General features: G+C 35.0%; 1 protein-coding gene and 1 long non-coding RNA gene across 7 annotated transcripts in view; one reads left to right on the plus strand and one right to left on the minus strand.

The window, feature by feature from the left end:
- ZFYVE16 (zinc finger FYVE-type containing 16) overlaps nucleotides 1-20,445 on the plus strand; it is a 51,658-nt gene extending 31,213 nt beyond the window's left edge. For all 6 annotated transcript variants that reach the window (XM_070793972.1, XM_019965371.2, XM_019965372.2 and 3 more), the window contains 10 exons: nucleotides 3,176-3,331; nucleotides 4,829-5,053; nucleotides 7,652-7,734; nucleotides 8,698-8,802; nucleotides 9,167-9,314; nucleotides 9,944-10,024; nucleotides 12,105-12,267; nucleotides 13,863-13,968; nucleotides 14,882-15,049; nucleotides 17,766-20,445. In XM_070793972.1, coding sequence (XP_070650073.1) covers nucleotides 3,176-3,331; nucleotides 4,829-5,053; nucleotides 7,652-7,734; nucleotides 8,698-8,802; nucleotides 9,167-9,314; nucleotides 9,944-10,024; nucleotides 12,105-12,267; nucleotides 13,863-13,968; nucleotides 14,882-15,049; nucleotides 17,766-17,930 — 1,400 coding nt within the window. In that variant the 3' untranslated portion in view covers nucleotides 17,931-20,445. The remainder of the gene's footprint in view (nucleotides 1-3,175; nucleotides 3,332-4,828; nucleotides 5,054-7,651; nucleotides 7,735-8,697; nucleotides 8,803-9,166; nucleotides 9,315-9,943; nucleotides 10,025-12,104; nucleotides 12,268-13,862; nucleotides 13,969-14,881; nucleotides 15,050-17,765) is intronic.
- The window catches only part of LOC139184223 (uncharacterized), a 41,377-nt gene that overhangs the window by 8,512 nt on the left and 11,761 nt on the right, over nucleotides 1-21,104 (minus strand). Inside the window, exons 2-3 of the long non-coding RNA XR_011567789.1 lie at nucleotides 6,940-7,016; nucleotides 4,223-4,298 (exon numbers count right to left, since the gene is read on the minus strand). This is a non-coding gene — a long non-coding RNA (uncharacterized lncRNA). The remainder of the gene's footprint in view (nucleotides 1-4,222; nucleotides 4,299-6,939; nucleotides 7,017-21,104) is intronic.

The raw sequence follows: 21,104 nt of genomic DNA on the forward strand, positions 1-21,104 counted from the left end.
ACACCACAGTTCAAAAGCATCAATTCTTCGGTGCTCAACTTTCTTTATATTCCAGCTCTTGCATCCATACATGACTACTGGAAAAACCATAGCTTTGACTAGACGGACATTTGTCGGCAAAGTAATGTCTCTGCTTTTTAGTATACTGTCTAGGTTGGTCATAACTTTTCTTCCAAGGAGCAAGCATCTTTTAATTTAATGGCTGCAGTTACCGTCTGCAGTGATTTTGGAGCTCCCCAAAATAAAGTCTGTCACTGTTTCTATTGTTTTCCCATCTGTTTGCCATGAAGTGATGGGATGAGATGCCATGATCTTAGTTTTCTCAATGTTGAGCTTTAAGCCAACTTTTTCACTCTCCTCTTTCACTTTCATCAAGAGGCTCTTTAGTTCCTCTTCACTTTCTGCCATAAGGGTGGTGTCATCTGCATATCTGAGGTTATTGATATTTCTCCCGGCAATCTTGCTTCCAGCTTGTGCTTCATCCAGCCCAGCATTTTGCATGATGTACTCTGCATATAAGTTAAATAAGCATGGTGACAATATACAGCCTTGATGTACTCCTTTCCCTATTTGGAACCAGTCTGTTGTTCCATGTCCAGTTCTAACTGTTGCTTCTTGACCTGCATACAGATTTCCCAGGAGGCAGGTTGGGTGGTCTGGTATTCCCATCTCTTTCAGAATTTTCCACAGTTTGTTGTGATCCACACAGTCAAAGGCTTTGGCATAGTCAATAAAGCAGAAATAGATGTTTTTTTGGAACTCTCCTGCTTTTTTGATGATCCAGCGGATGTTGACCATTTGATCTCTGGTTCCTCTGCCTTTTCTAAAAGCACCTTGAACATCTGGAGGTTCGCAGTTCATGTATTGTTGAAGCCTGGCTTGGAGTATTTTGAGCATTACTTTGCTAGTGTGTGAAATGAGTGCAGTTGTGTGGTAGTTTAAGCATTCTTCGGCGTTGGATTTCTTTGGGGTTAGAATGAAAACTGACTTTTTCCAGTCCTGTGGCCACTGCTGAGTTTTCCAAATTTGCTGGCATATTGAATGCAGCACTTTGACAGCATCATCTTTTAGGGTGTGAAATATCTCAACTGGAATTCCATCACGTCCACTAGCTTTGTTTGTAGTGATGCTTCCTCAGGCCCACTTGACTTCGCATTCCAGGATATCTGGCTCTAGGTGAGTGATCACACCATCATGATTATCTGGGTCGTGAAGATCTTTTTTGTATAGTTCTTCTGTGTATTCTTGCCACCTCTTAATATCTTCTGCTTCTGTTAGGTCCATACTATTTCTGTCCTTTATTGAACCCATCTTGCCATGAAATGTTCCCTTGGTATTTCTAATTTTCTAGAAGAGATCTCTAGTCTTTCCCATTCTATTGTTTTCCTGTATTTCTTAGCATTGATCACTGAGGAAGGCTTTCTCATCTCTCCTTGCTGTTCTTTGGAATTCTGCATTCAGATGAGTATATCTTCCTTTTCTCCTTTGCCTTTTGCTTCTCTTCTTTTCTCAGGTATTTGTAAGGCCTCTTCAGACAACCATTTTGCCTTTTTGCATTTCTTTTTCTTGGGGATGGTCTTTATCACTGCCTCCTGTACAATGTCACAAACCTCCGTCCATAGTTCTTCAGGCACTCTGTCTGTCAGATCTAATCCCTTGAATCTCTTTGTCACTTCCACTGTATAATCATAAGGGATTTGATTTAGGTCATACCTGAATGGTCTAGTGGTTTTCCCTACTTTCTTCAATTTGGCAATAAGGAGTTCATGATCTGAGCCACAGTCAGCTCCCGGTCTTGTTTTTGCTGACTGTATAGAGCTTCTCCATCTTTGGTTACAAAGAATATAATCGATCTGATTTTGGAGTTGACCATCTGGTGATATCCATGTGTAAAGTCGTCTTTTGTGTTGTTGGAAGAGGGTGTTTGCCATGACCAGTGCATTCTCTTGGCAAAACTCTATTAGCCCTTCATTCTGTCCTCCAAGGCCAAATTTGCCTGGTACTCCAGGTATTTCTTGACTTCCTACTTTTGCATTCCAGTCCCCTCTAATGAAAAGGACATTTTTTATGGGTGTTAGTTCTAGAAGGTCTTGTAGGTTTTCATAGAACTGTACAACTTCAGCTTTGTTAGCATTACTGCTCCAGTCATAGACTTGGATTACTGGGATATTGAATGGTTTGCCTTGAAAACAAACAGAGATCATTCTGTCGTTTCTGAGATTGCATCCAAGTACTGCATTTTGGATTCTTTTGTTGACCATGATGGCTACTCCATTTCTTCTAAGGGATTCTTGCCCAGAGTAGTAGATGTAATTGTCATCTGAGTTAAATTCACCCATTCCAGTCCATTTCAGTTCACTGATTACTAAAATGTCAGTGTTCGCTCTTGCCATCTCCTGTTTGACCACTTCCAATTTGCCTTGATTCATGGACTTAACATTCCAGGTTCCTTGCAGTATTGCTCTTTTTTTTTTTTTTTTTAATTTATTTATTTTAATTAGAGGCTAATTACTTTACAATATTGTATTGGTTTTAATATTGCTCTTTATAGCATAGGACTTTACTTCTGTCACCAGTCACATCTACAACTGGATATTGCTTTTGCTTTGGCTCCGTCTCTTCTTTTCTTTCTGGAGTTATGTCTCCGCTGATTTCCAGTAGCGTATTGGGCACCCACCGACTGGGGGAGTTCCAGTGGACCACATTTTGTCAGACCTCTCCACCACGACCCGTCCGTCTTGGGCAGCACTACAGGGCATGGCTCATAGTTTCATTGAGTTAGACAAGGCTCTTGTCCGTGTGATCAGATTGGTTAATTTTCTGTGATTGTGGTTTTCATTCTGCCTGCCTCTGGTGGAGAAGGATAAGAGGCTTATGCCAGCTTCCTGATGGGAGAGACTGACTGAGGGGGAAACTGGATCTTGTTCTGAGGGCGGGGCCATGCTCAGTAAATCTTTAATCCAATTTTCTATTGATGGGTGGGGCTCTGTTCCCTCCCTGTTATTTGACTTGAGACCAAAACTATTGAAGTAATCTTACATAGTTACACAAGTCATCTTACACAATTCAGTTTAAGTTTTGTGAGAACATTGGGGAAATAAGGAGTTTGAAAAGTTGTGCTTCATGCAAAGGATTAGAAGCTGACATTTATAGTTGTATGCTTTTGTCACTTAAGATTCCTCAGACAAATACTGGTACTTCTCAACCAATGGATTGCATGGCTTGGGACAGGCAGAAATTATTATTCTATTGCTATGTTTGCCAAATGAAGATACTATTCCTAAGGACATATTCAGACTGTTTATCACCATTTATAAGGATGCTCTGAAAGGTACAGTATTTTATTTTTAACTGTTCAGACCAGGGGATGGATAAATGAGGGGCATTTTTGCTTTTAGCAGTGCTAACTGTACTAAAGGTTTATTTTATGACGAGATTACTTATTACCTAAAAGAGCTTAGTTATCATTTTCAGTCTCCTTAAATCTAGCATTTTACATGACTATTGTCTTTATTGTTTTTTTTTTTTTTTTTCCTATTTTAAAAGGTAAAATATATTTACTTTCTTGGTCTTCTTATGTGTCTACACAGTAGTCCCCCTTTATCTGCAGGGGATAAGTTCCAAGACCCCAGTGGCTGCCTAAAACTGGAAATGGTACCAAACCCTATTGTACTATTTTTCTGTAGTAGATATATACTATATGAAAAATAGCATATATGTATATATATATAATATATATATGTGTGCTGTGCTTAGTTGCTCAGTTGTGTCTGACTCTTTACGACCCTATGGACTGCAGCCTACCAGGCTCCTCTGTCCATGGAGATTGTCCAAGCAAGAATACTAGAGTAGGTTGTGATGCCTTCCTCCAGGGGATCTTCCCAACCCAGGGATTGAACTCAGGTCTTCTGTATTGCAGGCGGACTTTTTACTGTCTGAGGCACCAGAGACATCTAAGAATACTGGAGTGGGTAGCCTATCCTATCCCTTCACAGGAGGGCTTCCCGACCCAGGAATCGAACCAGGGTCTCCTGCATTGCAGGCGGATTCTTTACCAGCTGAGCTACTGGGAAAGCCACACACATACCACACGCATACTATTTTTTCATACATAACTATGAAGAAGCTTAATTTATAAATTAGGCAGAGTAAGAGAACATCTGAATTGCCAACATCACTTGTCTTGTGCCTTGGGGCCAATATTAAGAAAAATAAGGCTTACCTGATGATGGTCAAGGAGGCCTTGCTTGCTGTGGTCCATGGGGTCGAAAAGAGTCGGACACGACTGAGCAACTGAACTAAAAAAAAAAAAAAAAAGGCTTACCTGAACACAAGCACAGTGACTGTAACAGTTGATCTAATAACGGAGACTACTACTGAGTGACTGATGGCCTGTATCATATACAGTGTGAACATGCTAGACAGATGACCCAAGGTGTGGTTCACATCCCAGTGGGGCAGAGCAGGATAGCAAGAGATTTATGTAATTTTCCAGTTAATATTTTTGGACCATAGTTGACCAGAGGTAACTAAAACCATGGAAAGGTTGTATAAGATTTGGGGAACATGATGACTTTCACTTGACCTTGAAGTAAGGAGAAAAATTTAAAAACACCCATGGTTAGAAACATTCACAAATTTTTGTCCACAATTTCCAGTCCTCAGAAATAACTGAACTTTGTGCACACAAGGTATTTAATGCTTCTTCAAGAGTGAAAGTAAGGAAAATATATTGCTTTTCTTTAAGAAAGTTTATATTGGGACATTCAGACTCAGAATGCCACTTGAAAACAATTTAAAGTCTTTTTATTAATGATTTTATTTCTAGGAAAATACATAGAAAACTTGGACAGTATTACCTTTACTGAGAGTTTTCTCAGCAGCAAGGATCATGGAGGATTTTTATTTATTACACCTACTTTTCAGAAACTTGATGATCTCCTATTACCAAGTAATCCTTTTCTTTGTGGAATTCTTATCCAGAAGCTAGAGATTCCATGGGCAAAGGTTTTTCCTATGCGTTTAATGTTGAGATTGGGTGCAGAATATAAAGGTAAGTTTTAGAGTAATAAATTATATAGGTTCATATACTGACTGTAAATAAGAATTTCACATATCATTAAAATGAATTTTTAATGTATTAATGGGACTACTTTTGTTTTGATGTACTTTTAAAATTCTAAAACAGCCCTCCTCTGGTACAAGATTAGACAACCTTGATATGTTACGAGTTTGTAGATGTTCCTAATTATTATATTATTAACTTACCTTAAAATTTTTTTTGAACTTCAAAACAAAACACAGAAAACCTTGAAAAGTTTTCTTGAAAGTAGTTACTGTTAAGGAGTTCATTTTGTTATGTTGCTTATGTATTAAGAAGATAAATCATTGTGCCCCACCCCAATTTGTACATACTATAATGACAGACATAAATGACTGTGAAGTAATGGTCAAGGCTTATGTATATTTCTAAGGTTATCTCTAAGCTAAAATAATTTCTGTGTTAAACTTTTTTGAATTCACACCTTTCTTTATCCCTCACAGAAAAGAATAATTTATTTATTGCATGTAAAGTATATCACATATAAGGAAAATTTAGGCATTTGCTTCTAATTGAATGGATATTTTCTTGGAGGAAAATTAAATTTAGAGAAGTTATAAAAGTGACCATTACTATTTCAAAATGGACAAATTCCATGAAAGAGACATACATTTAAATCTATTTGGCAAATTTATTAAACTCTAATTTGAGGGGGTGGTCCTTACTATTTGAGATTTAAATATGTGATACTATTAAATTGTGTTGTAAGAAGTGAAAAATTAACTTTCATCTCAGGCTTTGTACTGTGAACCAAAGAGCTTAAGAGATAGCATTCTGAGCCACGTGTTTCATCCATTCAGGCTCATGTTTTGTCTCTGATACTAATATTTGAATGTTACTTTAGGAAAGTTAGGTCAAAATACTGGCTAATCTTAAATCATTATGGAACATAATAATCTATAAATTTGGCCAGTATTTTTGCCAGTATCACTTCTATATACTAAATCTGTTTTTCTTATACTGAAAATAGGAAAATTACAGAGTAATATTTTGAAAGACTTCTCAAAATATCAGGTTGGAGGTGGAAAGCTATGATAGCTGTTTAGTGGTAATGAGAAAAATTACCAGTTATACACAGAAGTTAATTAGTCTCTGTTTTCTGAGTTCTTTGTGTTTTGCTGGATTTTAGATAGACCAGCATTTTGATGTAACTGGTGTTCATGCCACTTTAGACTAGAATTTGAAATTGTGGGATGTGTGTGTATGTGTGTGATTATTTTGTTGTAAAGATAATATACCTATGGAGAAGTTCATTGCAAAAGTTGAGAGTCCCAAGATTAAAGACTGAAAACTGTCTGAAATTAGTGATTTTCCAATAGGAATTTCCTGTACTTTTATGTTGAGACTATTTGGAATATCATTAAATGTTGAATTAGATGATTTATGAAGTCCCTTTGTAACTGACAGAATGTCATTCTAAGTCATAACCTTTTGAAGATTAATTTTTTAGGTAAAATTACCTCAATCAAGTTGCAATGGATGCTCCCTATTCATATAAAATGAAGTAAAAAAGTCAGCCTTTACCTTAATCATATTGTTTCCCATTTTAATGTGTTTTACCACTAACTTACATTTTTTCTGTATTCTTTGTCATCCAAATAGCTTAGTTGTCATTTTTTAAAACTAAAAAAATATGTTTGTATATAGCAAAGATGTGAGTTACCCTTAATTTTTTTTAAGTAGATAATGTCAGGTGTGTTTTCTTAGAATCTTAAAAAAGTACATTTATATAATAGGTATCAAAGAGGTTTATTTAATCTAAGCTGAGGACTGAAATTCCCAGTTTAACATGTCTGATTTTTACCATCATAGAAATAGTCTTATCTTCCTGTTCTTACTTTCCTTTTCTGCCAGAAGTCCTGCTGCATTGCCACCGAGGTACTTTTCTCTGTTGGTGTGCAGTGTTTATAGTGTCCTAGAGAAAGAGAAGAGTAGTTAGCCGACAGATTCCACGTCACTTCTTTGCACTATCTTCCTGCATGTTCCTTTTATCATGCTGATCCAAGAACTATATCATCCATAAATTAACACAATTGAACATTATTTATAATTGCCTTAAAAATCTTGAATTCTTCATACTTTGTTTTAAATTTTCAGAATGTTTCTTTTTAAATTATAAGAATTTTATAGAGGTCCAGCCAGTTATGGTGATTTCCCAGACATTATAATGTTTGTAAACAACATGTATGATGAAAAGATTAAGTGCTTTGGAATTGAGCAATCCTGGTTACATATCTCTTTTACTAGTTATTAGCTTAGAAACCACAGGGTTATTAACCTCTGTCTACTTCCCATTTGTAAAGTAAGTAGATACACTTGCCTAATTGGGTTGTTAATGCGATTTAAAGAGGAAACTGTATATAGAGGTCCCAGTTCAATGTAGCATCTAGTACATACCCAGTATGTGTTAATGTCACCTCTTACTCTCCCCAAAGATCCGAATAAGTGGTATTTATTCATAAATTTTGAAAAATGAGAATTAACAGTAATAAATTCAAGGCTTCTTTTGGTTTTTGTTGATGGTAACCAGTTTTCTATTCTTATATATAGCATATCCTGCTCCTTTAACAAGTATCAGAGGCCGAAAACCTCTTTTTGGAGACATAGGACACACTATTATGAACTTACTTGTTGTGAGTAATTGAACTATTTTATTAAGTATTCTTATATTGTTACTTAAATTAATTTAGCAAATTTATATATTTATTTTTTTCTATTTTAATTTGGCATATTTGGTATAATGAAAGTTCATTTATAATAAATCCTAATTTATTTAACATAATGAGCTTTCTTGATGAAGTGCTTTTAGAACACATTTCTTCATGTATACCTGATTTAGATTGCCTGTGATTCATTCATTCAGCTGCAGTGCTTACATATTTAGGTAATGTGAGGTTTACACAGTTGTTGAAGTTTTAGTAAAAGTATAGTCAATCAGTTTGGTGATTTTGAGCAAACTGGCCTAAGTCATCTCTTTTTTACTAGAAACTATTGGATTAGATGATTTCTGGTTCCCTTGTACCTCTAATTTCTCTAATTTTGTGTTTACCTTTTATTATAGAAAAGTATTTCAGTGGACTTGCTTTTATTTATAAATGTTCAGTTAGAAGACCTATTTTGGAAGATCTGTAACTGGAAAGAGGAGTGCAAGTGTTAGTCACTCAGTCATGTCTGACTCTGTGACCCCATGGACTGTAGCCTGCCAGGCTCCTCTTTCCATGGAATTCTCCAGGCAAGAATACTGGGTATCCAGTTCCTTCTCCATGGGATCTTCCCAACCCAGGGATTGAACCCAGGTCTCCCACATTGAAGGAAGATTCTTTACCATCTGAGCCACCAAGGAAGCCCCAAAGAAAAGATTAGAACACCCTCAAATACTACAGAGTTCTTCCTGAGAATATTTTTTATATTATTATAAAGTAGTTGGAAGGATTAGTTTGTTTGTGAAGTTGGCATTGCTTTCTGGATGGCATTTTGATAGTTATGTATAACAAGTTTAAAAATGACAGATACTCTTTAAAAAAAGGATTTAATGAATGGGTAAATGTTCATGGATAGTAGTTTTGAGTTTTATGAAATGTCATTGTTTTACGTAGGACCTTCGAAATTACCAGTATACCTTGCATAATATAGATCAGCTGTTGATTCATATGGAAATGGGGAAGAGCTGCATAAAAATACCTCGGAAAAAATACAGTGATGTAAGTGTAATTAATTTATTCAAGTTTTGAAAATATTGAACATTAGATTTCTTTAGAAGTGTGTTAAATTTCTTGTTCTGAATTGGACTAATATATAATGGCAGGAAAAAGTTATTGTTGAAATTTAAGATTTGTTGCCTAGTAGAGGATATGTTTAATCCTATTTTTTCTTTTTCTTACTATTTTTATCTGTTTTTTAATTGAGGCAATTTTATCTTAAAGCATTTGTTTCTGACTCATTCTCAGGGAGTTGTCCAGACTAAAAGCTTGATAAAGGTGGTCAGAAATATGACTCTTTGAATTATTGTAACTAATAAAGGCATAAAATGTTAAAACTGTTTCTAAATGAGTATTTTTTCCCTAGGTAATGAAAGTAATAAATTCTTCTAATGAGCATGTCATTAGCATTGGAGCCAGTTTCAGTACAGAAGCAGATTCTCATCTAGTCTGTATACAGAATGATGGAGTTTATCAGACACAGGCCAACAGTGCTACTGGCCATCCTAGAAAAGGTGAGTATTGGTTCCTAGTGTTGATCCATAAAACCATCTCAAAAAATAGAATTCCTTTCAAAGAGGGAATATATATATAGATGTTTTACTTATTTGCTGAATTGATGATGATGAAACAGTATGCTTTAAATATTTAGCTATAGAAACGGAAAAAAATTGCTTCTAATTTGTGTGTGTGTGCATGTGTGTGTTTTATCTTGGGCAACATTAGGTTTAAAGACTTGGAGTACAGTATTTATTTTGATATCTTCAGGTTTAGTGTGTCTCATATAGTGGGTTCTCTGGAGTGTTTTTGCCAGAGTGTTTTGCAAGCTCTGCTGCAATGCCTATTAGCAGGAAGCACAGGGTAGATAAGTGTAAGAATGATTTATAAAACTACCCTTTTCCACTCCCTACAGGCAACAAAACCAACATTATCAATTTTTGGTATATCCTTTTGGAGACTTCTTGCTTGTGTGTATATTTAAGCAATACCCCTCCATACACACACCTTTCTTCCACTTTTTTTTCCATTGGGTGCACTATGTGGCATGGCGGAACTTCTCTGACCATGCATTTAACAAATATCATATACCATAAAAAGAGCAGTTTAAAACATAATTATTATTGTTGTTTTTTTTTTTAATCAGTGACAGGTGCAAGTTTTGTGGTATTCAATGGAGCTCTAAAAGCATCTTCAGGATTTCTTGCTAAGTCCAGCATAGTTGAAGGTATGAGTTTCTTCTTTAAGATTGCTTTAATGTAAATATGTTTTCTATCTTCTTTTAAAAATGTATTTGATACTTACAAAAGAATATATGTAAGTTACAAAGCATAATACCTCAAACTTACCTGAATCATCACTCAGCCAAGAACTAGAACATGACTAATATTTGGGTCTACCTCAAGCCTGACAACTCTGCCTTAACCTGCATTTCTTGTTTGTTTATAGCCTGAAGGTCAGTCTGAGGTGAGAGCTTAGGGTCTTCTCAGGTCTGGTCTTAGCATACACACACCCTGGGCGTGCACTCAGTATTGCACATGCATGAGGCCTCCTGAACTCCCAGATATATGTTAGAGCCTTTCAGAGTACTTATGGACATCTCATTCCCCAGATTTTCCTGTAAGTATTTGCTTGGCCTATTGTTTGCCTCTACTATTATCTGCTGCCACAGGCAGCTATGATGTTGATCACTGGCCGCTAATTTTTTTTGACAGATGTTCCCTGAGAAAAGACTTATTTTTCACTGGGCAAGCTTAAGAGTCCAGTCAAATAAAGACATTGTATACAGAGTCTCCTAGGGAGGAGTCTTCCAGAAACCACCTGACCAGTCAAAAAAATGACAGTTCTCCAGTAATGAAATTTTGAACAGACTGGTTCCAGATAGGAAAAGGAGTACGTCAAGGCTGTATATTGTCACCGTGCTTATTTAACTTCTATGCAGAGTACATGATGAGAAACACTGGGCTGGAAGAAGCACAAGCTGGAATCAAGGTTGCCGGGAGAAATATCAATCACCTCAGATATGCAGATGACACCACCCTTATGGCAGACAGTGAAGAGGAACTAAAAAGCCTCTTGATGAAAGAGGAGAGTGAAAAAGTTGGCTTAAAGCTCAACATTCAGAAAACGAAGATCATGGCATCCGGTCCCACCACTTCATGGGAAATAGATGGGGAAACAGTGGAAACAGTGTCCGACTTTATTTTTCTGGGCTCCAAAATCACTGCAGTTGGTGACTGCAGCCATGAAATTAAAAGACACTTACTCCTTGGAAGGAAAGTTATGACCAACCTAGATAGCATATTGAAAAGCACAGATATTACTTTGCCAACAAAGATCTGTCTAGTCAAGGCTATGGCTTTTCCAGTGGTCATGTATGGATGTGAGAGTTGGACTGTAAAGAAAGCTGAGTGCTGAAGAATTGATGCTTTTGAACTGTGGTGTTGGAGAAGACTCTTGAGAGTCCCTTGGACTGCAAGGAGATCCAACCAGTCCATCCTAAAGGAGATCAGTCCTGGGTGTTCATTGGAAGGACTGATGTTGAAGCTGAAACTCCAGTACTTTGGCCACCTGTTGTGAAGAGCTGACTCATTTGAAAAGACCCTGATGCTGGGAAAGATTGAGGGCAGGAGGAGAAGGGGATGACAGAGGATGAGATGGTTGGATGGCATCACAGACTCAATGGACATGAGTTTGAGTAAATTCTGGGAGTTGATGATGGACAGGGAAGCCTGGCGTGCTGCAGTTCATGGGGTCACAAAGAGTCGGATCCGACTGAGTGACTGGACTGAACTGAACTGAACTGGGACTACCAATATCTCCCAACATTGCTTGAATTCTAGTATCTCTGTTCTGTTCCAAGTGTATAATAGCTGTTTTCTGTTGGGCCTCATCTAAGGTCACTATTGTGTCCTGAGTTCCAGTCCACGGACTCAAAGAGACCCTTGAACACAATCTCCAGGTGCTTCTCTTTTTAGTGTCTTGACCACAGATTTCAGTCTTCCCTAAACCCTTATCTTTCACTTCTTAGCCCAGAAGGGCCATTGTAGTTTTAATGGTAACCAAGCAGAAGTTGTCCTCAGAGAGCTTGGACAGTTGTGGGCTTAACCTATTGAATATTCCTGTAGGAACCATGGTATTGTACTTCCTGTTGTCCAGAGATGTTTTCTGACAGAAAACAATCATCAAAGTGATTTAAAATATGATTTAAAACTTGTGTGGAACATATTTTGATGGCAAAATTTATGGCATAGACATATAAATTTATATTAGTAAAAGAAATGTGAAATATAACTCTTTATTTTTAGATGGCTTAATGGTACAAATAACTCCAGAGACTATGGATGGCTTGCGGCTAGCTCTACGAGAACAAAAAGACTTTAAAATTACATGTGGGAAAGTTGATGCTGTAGACATGAGAGAATATGTGGACATCTGCTGGGTAGATTCTGAAGAAAAAGGAAACAAAGGGTAGGAATTTTTTGTTATCAAAATGTAACTGATGTGATGGAGGAGAAAGGATAAAAGTATGCTGTTAAGAAAATCAAATATTTTATAAATATAGAATTATACCATTAATTTTAATGCATATACTTTAATTACTAAGTGCAGTATTTTTTCCAGAAATGTACCTAACCAGCATCACGTGTATTTCTTTATCTAGGATGCTGTAAGTTATTAAAGGGTGGTCAGTTTGGGAGGGGGCCAGTGATACAGTGTGCATTGTGGAGCACTTTAGGCTTGATGCCAGGTCTATGAAAGACAAGCGACTTTGACTGCTGTATGGTACCTTGAGACATACATATTTCACCCCAAACTACCTTTTATATACCAGATATGTATTTCTGTGAAATTATTTCACAATTTTTTAAATTAATTTTTTATCGAGGGATAATTACTTTATAGAATTTTGTTGTTTTCTGTCAAACCTCAACATGAATCAGCCATAGGTATACATATATCCCCTCCGCTTTCAACTTCCCTCCCATCTCCCTCCCCATCCACCCCTCTAGGTTGATACAGAGCCCCTGTTTGAGTTTCCAGAGCCAAACAGCAAATTCCTATTGGCTATCTATTTTACATATGGTAATGTACGTTTCCATGTTATTGTTTCCATACATCTCACCCTCTCCTCCCCTCTCCCCGTGTCCATAAGTCTATTCTCTATGTTTCTCCATTGCTGCCCTTTAAATAAATTCTTCAGTACCATTTTTCTAGATTTTGTATACATGCATTAGAATATAATATTTATTTTTCTCTTTCTGACATAGTTCAATCTGTATAATAGGTTCTAGGTTCCTCCGCCTCATTAGGACTGACTCAAATGCGTTCCTTTTTATGGCTGAGTAATATTCCATTGTGTATATGTATCACATCTTTTTCATCCATTCACCTGTCAGTGGACATCTAGGTTGCTTCCATGTTCTAGCTATTGTAAATAGTTCTGTAATGAACAGTGGGATACACGTGTCTTTTTCAGTTTTGGTTTACTCAGGGTGTATGCTTAGGAGTGGGATTGCTGGGTCATATGGTGGTTTTACTCCCACAATCATTTTTTGTAAGTAATGGAATCCTTTGGATGTTTATTCTGTATTACATTGATCCATTGTAAATACAACTGAATTCAATAAGATATGTTTAAATTAGAGGCCTTATAGAGTATTACTGCCATTCCCTCTTACCCATTTTCTTTCTTTTTTTTGGAGACTGCCTAAGGGATCTGGAACAAAAAAGGAAGAAGAGGGCTAATGCTGAAGGATTCCAAAATAGAGTTTTTGAAATACATGAGATAGTTTTTCTGTTAGGAGACTATTTAAGGTAGTTTAAACCTTAGGTCTGAATTGGGGATTTGAAAAAGTAGATATAATTTGCTACACAATTTAAAAAATCTTGGTAAATGAATGTGAACTACAGTTTTAATTATTTTTTATGTAATTGAGATGTCTTAACTGCTGCTTTAAATTAATAGCTTTCATGATTTTTATCCTTATTCCATTTCTTCAAGTCTTATAATACACTTCATAGAAAGCACTTTGGTTAATAATTCTATTACATTTTTTCTGCAGTGTTATTAGTTCAGTGGATGGAATGTCATTACAAGGATTTCCAAGTGAAAAAATAAAACTGGAAGCAGATTTTGAAACTGATGAGAAGATTGTAAAGTGTACTGAGGTATCATAGAAAAATGATCCCTTCTGTTTACATGCTGTGTTTGGATATATCTTTGTTAACTTGGAGATTTCACAGTATTCAACCTCTGAATGTTTCAGTGCAGCTTATTACACTTTACATTATATCTTGAGACACACATATCTCCACCCCAGACTGCCTTTTATCCACCAGATCTGGATCCCCATAGGATTATTTCAGTTTATTATATGGTGGTACTGCCTGTCAGCTCAGAGTTAAGGTTTTGGCAGCACTGCCATCTTTGTTTATGCAATAACATGTTATCTGACCATAGTGTTTTCATTTTTCTCTTATTTTACAAAAAATAAAATATTTTATAGATATTAGTTTATAATCAGAATTCACATATGGAAGTCATTTTTACTTGTTCCAATTTTTTAAAATATGATTAAAGGTAATATGAAACTATACCCTCCCAGCCCCTTAGTCTACCTGCATATTCCCCCTCATTCTACCTCTTGGGTCAATCAATGTTACTAATTTCTTAGGTATTTGTGATTTTAGGTACGTACAAGATACAGAAACTATAGAGGATACTGAAATTACAGAACATTATTTCTTTGTTTGATCTTAACTTCATTAAGATGTCTTTATAAGATGGGTATATTGTAAGATGGACTCACTAATACTCTTCTTTAAACTGAGTTAACAAAGCTTTTGTTGCTACAAGTTAACTTTAGGCAAAAACAGCTAAGTCATTCCTGTATCTCCTAACCTTTGGTTTTAAGTTTTTACTTATAGATCAGCCCAAATATCAAGAATGTTCTTAATTAGTAAATTTCATGGCACCAACCTTGGAATTTTATTCATAAAGTTCAATTGAAATTAGCAATTGCATTTTTAAAGTTACTTTTAGTCTTAATCATGACTTGTTTCCTAATTGAATATATTTCAGGTATTCTACTTTCTAAAGGACCAGGATTTATCTATTTCAGCAACTCGTTACCAGTTTGCAAAAGAAATCGCCATGGCTTGTAGTGCTGCACTGTGCCCTCACTTGAAAATTCTAAAGAGTAATGGAATGAATAAAATTGGCCTCAGAGTTTCCATTGACACTGATATGGTGAGACATGTTTTTCTGATGTACTTCTGAACTGAATATATCTTATATTAAAATAATCAAAAGTTTTTTAACCTTTTACTTTGGGATGACTGGAGAGAACTAAAATTTGTTGAACATTAATATTTGGTATGTACTTCATGTACATCTTCTCCTTTACTGTCCACAGCAGGGGCCCATGAATTTTTTTTTTTGGTAAAAGGCCAGACAATAAATAATTGAGGCATTGTGGGCTATCCATTTTCTTTCACAGCTACTTACTCTGCCATTGTAGTGTGAAAGCAGCTATAGACAGTATATAAACAAACTTAGCTGTGTTCAGTGAAACTTTGTTTTCGAAAACAGTGGGTGGGCCACATCGACTCACAGGCCATACATAGCTTACTGATCCCTACACTACAACATTCCTGCTTGATAAGTAGGTTTTTAAATTATGCTGGCTAGATTCTATATTTATGTGGTTTAAAATCATGAAAGTCTGAAGTGTTAAAAAGGGGGAAATTTCAGTTTTTTCCTCCTGTGTAGGGAAAAACCATTTCTTCCCTACTATTTCTTTCCAGTGTGTCTCTTTTAACTAGTCACAGAAGACACTTGGTCACCAGATGTGTAGAGGCTTTCCCCCACACCAGTAAGCAATTCTCAGACACAAGCAGGTTATCTTAAGAATTCAACTTGATTTTGACTGATCTACACAGAGAGGGACTTCCCTGGTGGCCCAGATGGTAAAGAATCTGCCTGCAAAGCAGGAGACGGGTTTGATCCCTGGGTTGAGAAGACCCCCGCTGGAGAAGGGAATGGCTACCCACTCCAGTATTCTTGCCTGGGAAATCCGGATCATGGACAGAGGAGCCTAGCGGGCTGTGGTCCATGGGGTCGCAAAGAGTCTGACATGACTGAGTGTCACTTTTTTCACCCAGAGATAGCATCAGAACCTCCAGGTCTTACCAGACTGCCTCCTCCCCTACTTCATATGTGAGTCACAGCTGTCACCTGTGTTTTTGACCAACCAGTTATGGATTGGAAATTCCAATGACACCTCCGTCCTCCTTGTGTTTAATTAATTTGCTAGAGTGGCTCACAGAACTCAGGGAAACATTTTCTTGTGTTTGTAAATTCATTAAAGGATACGCACATGAAGACATACATAGGGCAAGGTCTGGTAGGATCCTGAGCAGGAGTTTCCAGGGGTATTATCTCACAAATGTGTATATATATATCAGGGCCACCTCATTAAACATTTTCAGAGAGCAGCATTCACACAATTCTCTATTTAATTGGTGACCTCTAGAGGTACTAACTCCAGGCTACAATGTAAATGGTTTCAGTAGAGTTGCTGAGATAATAGCCCTGAAAAGACCTCCTTCCTGCCCTTGACTCCTAACACTTTAGTCCACTTCCATACTCTGCTTCATCCTCCCTTCCTAATCAGGCAGTCAAATGTTATCCATTTCTATGTATTCTTTGTAATTTACATGTATGAGCAAGTAAGTTTGTATGTCCTTTTTGTTGTACTTTTTTCACTTTTTTTAAAAAAGCAATGCTTCTTTAACTTAATATATCTTAGGGAGACTTCATATTAATAACATACTCTTTTTATTTATTTATTTATTTTAACATATTCTTTTTAAAAGTTGCATAGTAGTAGTTGACTATATAAATGTACCATAATTTATTTAGTTCTTATGCATGTTTAGTATGTACTGCTTGATATTTAAGGTATCCACAATATTTTGCTTTTGCTTAACTGTGAGTATATAACATTCCTGGAACTCCCAGGTCCAAGTATGTACTCAGTAGATATTACCATATTGTCTCAAATAGAGGTTATGACAGTTTATACTTCTGCCACAATTTATGATAGTATTCTTTCTCTCACATTCTTATCAAGGCAGCATATAATCAAACTTTTGAACTTTACCAATTTACTAGGTTAAAAAATGGTACTCCAGTAGTATTTTAACGTGCATTTTTAGCTGCTTCCAACATCCAGTATAATAGATTTCACTCCAGGTTTTTCATTAGAACAGTCAATCTTTTTCTTTTTTTTTTGGCTGTGCTGTGCAGCATGTGGTATCTTAGTTCCCCAACCCACAATACAGCCCATGTCCCTTGCAGTGCAAGAGTGGAATCTTAACCACTGAACTGCCAGGGAAGTCCAAGAATGGTCAGTCTTAACAGGAATAATTTCATTTGCTAAAGGTTTGCTTTTCTTCAGGCAGGATGTGTTACAGTTCTTATTGGAAAAAAGAACTTATATTTTTATCTATTAAAAGTTCCTTTTTCAAGGAAGCATCTGATAATTATTTGAGTAATTACTGTTAATTTTTTTAGTCATGTATTAAAATGTAATTTTCACCAGCAAAATTCAATTCAAATATTATTTTACAATAAATTAAAAATATTTTTAAGGAGATCTTTTTAAAAATACCATGGGGTTTTTACTTAAGTCATATTGATAATTACTCAGAACTTTGGTCCACATGTGTTTTACATGTTCAGAGAGAAGAGACCTAAAGTAAAGTAGTAGCAATTTTATTTTCGTAATATCTGTGGGAGGGACAATTTAATTTATGTAGTATATGGGGAAATATGAAGTATTAACATGCTTAAATAGAATGATACTCTTAAATAGTTTATTTTATATTCATTTGCTGAACTAAAACAAGATTGCTCACTTTGTAGGGTTGACTTACCAAGATTTTTTTTTTTTTTTTTTCAGGTTGAATTTCAGGCAGGATCTGAAGGCCGACTTCTTCCTCAGCATTATCTAAATGATCTTGATAGTGCTCTAATCCCTGTGATACATGGTGGGACCTCCAACTCTACTAGTTTACCATTAGAAATAGAATTAGTATTTTTTATTATAGAAAATCTTTTTGAGTGAAAGAACTGAGTTGTATTATATATTACAAATTGACCTGTTAAAACTAACTCCAGCACTAAGGCCGAAATGCCACAAACACTAAAAGAAAATATGTTTGATGTTTGAAACTTGGAAGCTTTGCTTTTTAGGCAGGAATGATCTTTTAAAAATCATTAGCACAATATTTAAATCTCAAAAAAATGGAAGAGATCCACAGTTTTTGAAGCTTTACACTTCACAAGTACTGGAAAAGACAAGGATTTCTTTTGTCCTTAAGAAATTTGTAGCATTTACTGTGGTGTTTAAATGCTAAAGCCAAAGTATCTGCACTTTTATGCCAAGAACGATTTTAGTGAAGGCTCCTTTCAGATGTAACCTTATGAGGGAAATACCTGTTTTGTTTATATGCCAGTTAAATTACTGGTTTCTAAAGTCTGTTAAAAATGTATTTCAATGGCACAGACCAGTTTTCAGATCTTACACTTATATGATAATTCTTTGAATAAAGCAGATTAGCTTATTTGTTTAATTGGAGTGGAGACCTACCTCCATGATTAGATAAAGATTATTTGCATTAAAATCAGAATTTTGCCTTTTTTCTTTTCAAATTATTATTTTATATATATATATATATGACTTTCTGTTGATTAAATGGGTATTCTTAAAATAATTGTGGGTGCTTCAGGATTTTTGTGCTTCTATATTTAAGTATATTGTTTTTATAGCGAGAACGTGATTTGGTATGTGTTTTATAAATCTTTAATAATTTATAAATAGGTGATATTTTTGTATTGCAGTGCATTATTTTTCCTCCTTTCCTCCCAAAGTATACCACTGTATATACCACTTCTGAGAGTGATTGACGACAGGCCAGATGACCCTTGAAGTAGTCATTATGTAGCAATAAATGAAGCCTGAAACAGGTGTTTTTTAACTTATCCTTGAAACCTTAGAAGTTTCTTGGCAAGTCTGCATATTTTCATTGACACCAATGTATTAAATATAAATTTAAATGGAACTACTTACTTTTGCATACTTTAAATTCTTTCTATGGTAATTATTTTTTATAACAGGATACTAACATAAGTTAAAGTCTGTATTTGAAACTGTTACAGAACTTTCTTCTTTACTTCAAATAGCAAAAAAATTTTTAAGTTCATTGTGTTAAAAAAAATCATATTTTAGTTAATCCTGTCATTTAAGTTATATAAAATATAATCATTAATGTTTTTTAAAAAAATTCTTATGTGGAATATATATGTTTTTGTATCAAAAACACTCCTGTGTCTCATGAAAAAAAAAACTACACTAAATATTAGCCCTGTTTTAAGAAAAGTATCTATGAAGCATCTCAACTTGAAGACAAAGTCAGGGTTGTAATAACTCAGGATCTTAGGTGTCAGGCTAGGAAAGACAGAATTTGAATCAGTTTGGTCATATGGTTCCTACTAAATCACATCTGTAGTACTAGCCAAAGACATGGCATGAAGGAAAATATCAGTCTTCTGGAAGTAACTACTTCATAAACAATGTAAAATGTTGCAGATATTAAATAAAATAGCAACATGTAATTTGTGAAATTTGTTGATATCATATAAGATAAAATCAAATGCATATCAAACTCAATGTTTTCTTTATATATTGTTTATTTTACAGTATAAGTTAACTGTACAGTCTATGAATACTGAATTTACTTTAAAATAACCAGAAGGTAGAGGGCTCTTCCCATGATGGGATAGCTTTGGAATTGTTTCCATTAAGTCTTTACATGTAATAAAAATTGGAGTTACTGTATCTTTGGAGGCACTATTCTTTGTAGATAAATGTTTCTGAATGCATTTGTCATGTTCTTCATTGATACTTAATTTAAATTTTTAATTTTTTTAAAGATGAAGAAATAGAATGGTTCTTTGTACTCAATCTGCAATGATCTATTTTTGGTCTATGCCTTTTAAGAGTACTGTTTTTCTCTGAATTTTGAAATACACGAAGTAAAATTTAGCCCATTTGTTTTTTGCAGCCATCTGGCAGATTTTCTGTGTCTATATGCTTGCTATACACAGAGCACTTTATTAAGCTTCATTGATTGAAAGATGAATAAACTAGTTCTTTCCCTCTTGGAGATGAATGTATAAAGCAGATAATTAACAAAGAAAAAGTAATTTGCTAAAATAGCAATACGACTTTTGAGTAGCTGGTTGGAAAACAATCCAGGAGGATAGCTGTACCAAAAAATGAGAAGGCATGGGCATTAAACTTGCCTTGGCAAGAGTTGAACATCTGAAGAGTAGATAATATGTCAAAACATTGAATTTTCCCTCTTAAGGCAATTTAAAGAGTCTTCTGTGTTGTGTGAATATCTTATCTTATAATTTAATCATAAAAGAAGTAGCCTGACTATGGTGTTTCAACAGCCTAGATTTAAATATTGTTTTATAAGAATACAACTTTTTTTTTAATAGCAAGCATAACTTTGATAACTTGACTCAAACATTAAAAGAAAATATCTTGAAATAAACCAGAAACCTCTGAACAATCCTAGGTTTTAATTTATTCTTTTGTGGTTAAAATAATGGTTCATATATAATGTATAAACATTAAAAAGTCAGAAATGTTAAAAACTTATCAATGTAAGTTTTCCTGCCGACCTTGTATGCATCTATCTTCTCACTCTGCAACCTCAATAAGAAGTGATTTTTATTATTGTGTATCTTTCCAAGGTTTAGGTACAGTAGAAGCAAATAGGAATATATATTTTTATTTTTTCCCCTCATTTTTTATACAAAATATAGTGTGCTGTTTACAATGTCATCTCCTTAATTACTTTTGATTTATGTGGCTTCTACTTAGAATCTTAAAAGTTTCATTGCTTCTCAAACCACTATTTGATTGATATGAGCAATCTTAATTGCAGAAAGGCAAGAAGAATATCCATTATTGGGATTATGACCATATGTTTCAGTTAGGAGGACTATTTTTCTCATAACAAATTTTTACAAAAATACTTGCAGGGTTATTTTTTATTTGAGCTATATTTAAAACCTTTATTTTTTTTTTTTTTCTACTCAACACTAAGCCTCACCATCTAAATTTATCTTTTACCACTTAATTGACACATTGTTTTTTGTTTTTTACATCAGATTTTTAGTATGTTTAAATCTTCTCTTTATTTTGGATTTAGCTTAGCTTGGAATG

Source organism: Bos indicus, chromosome 7 (assembly GCF_029378745.1).
Source record: "Bos indicus isolate NIAB-ARS_2022 breed Sahiwal x Tharparkar chromosome 7, NIAB-ARS_B.indTharparkar_mat_pri_1.0, whole genome shotgun sequence".
NCBI classification, from domain to species: Eukaryota; Metazoa; Chordata; class Mammalia; order Artiodactyla; family Bovidae; genus Bos; species Bos indicus.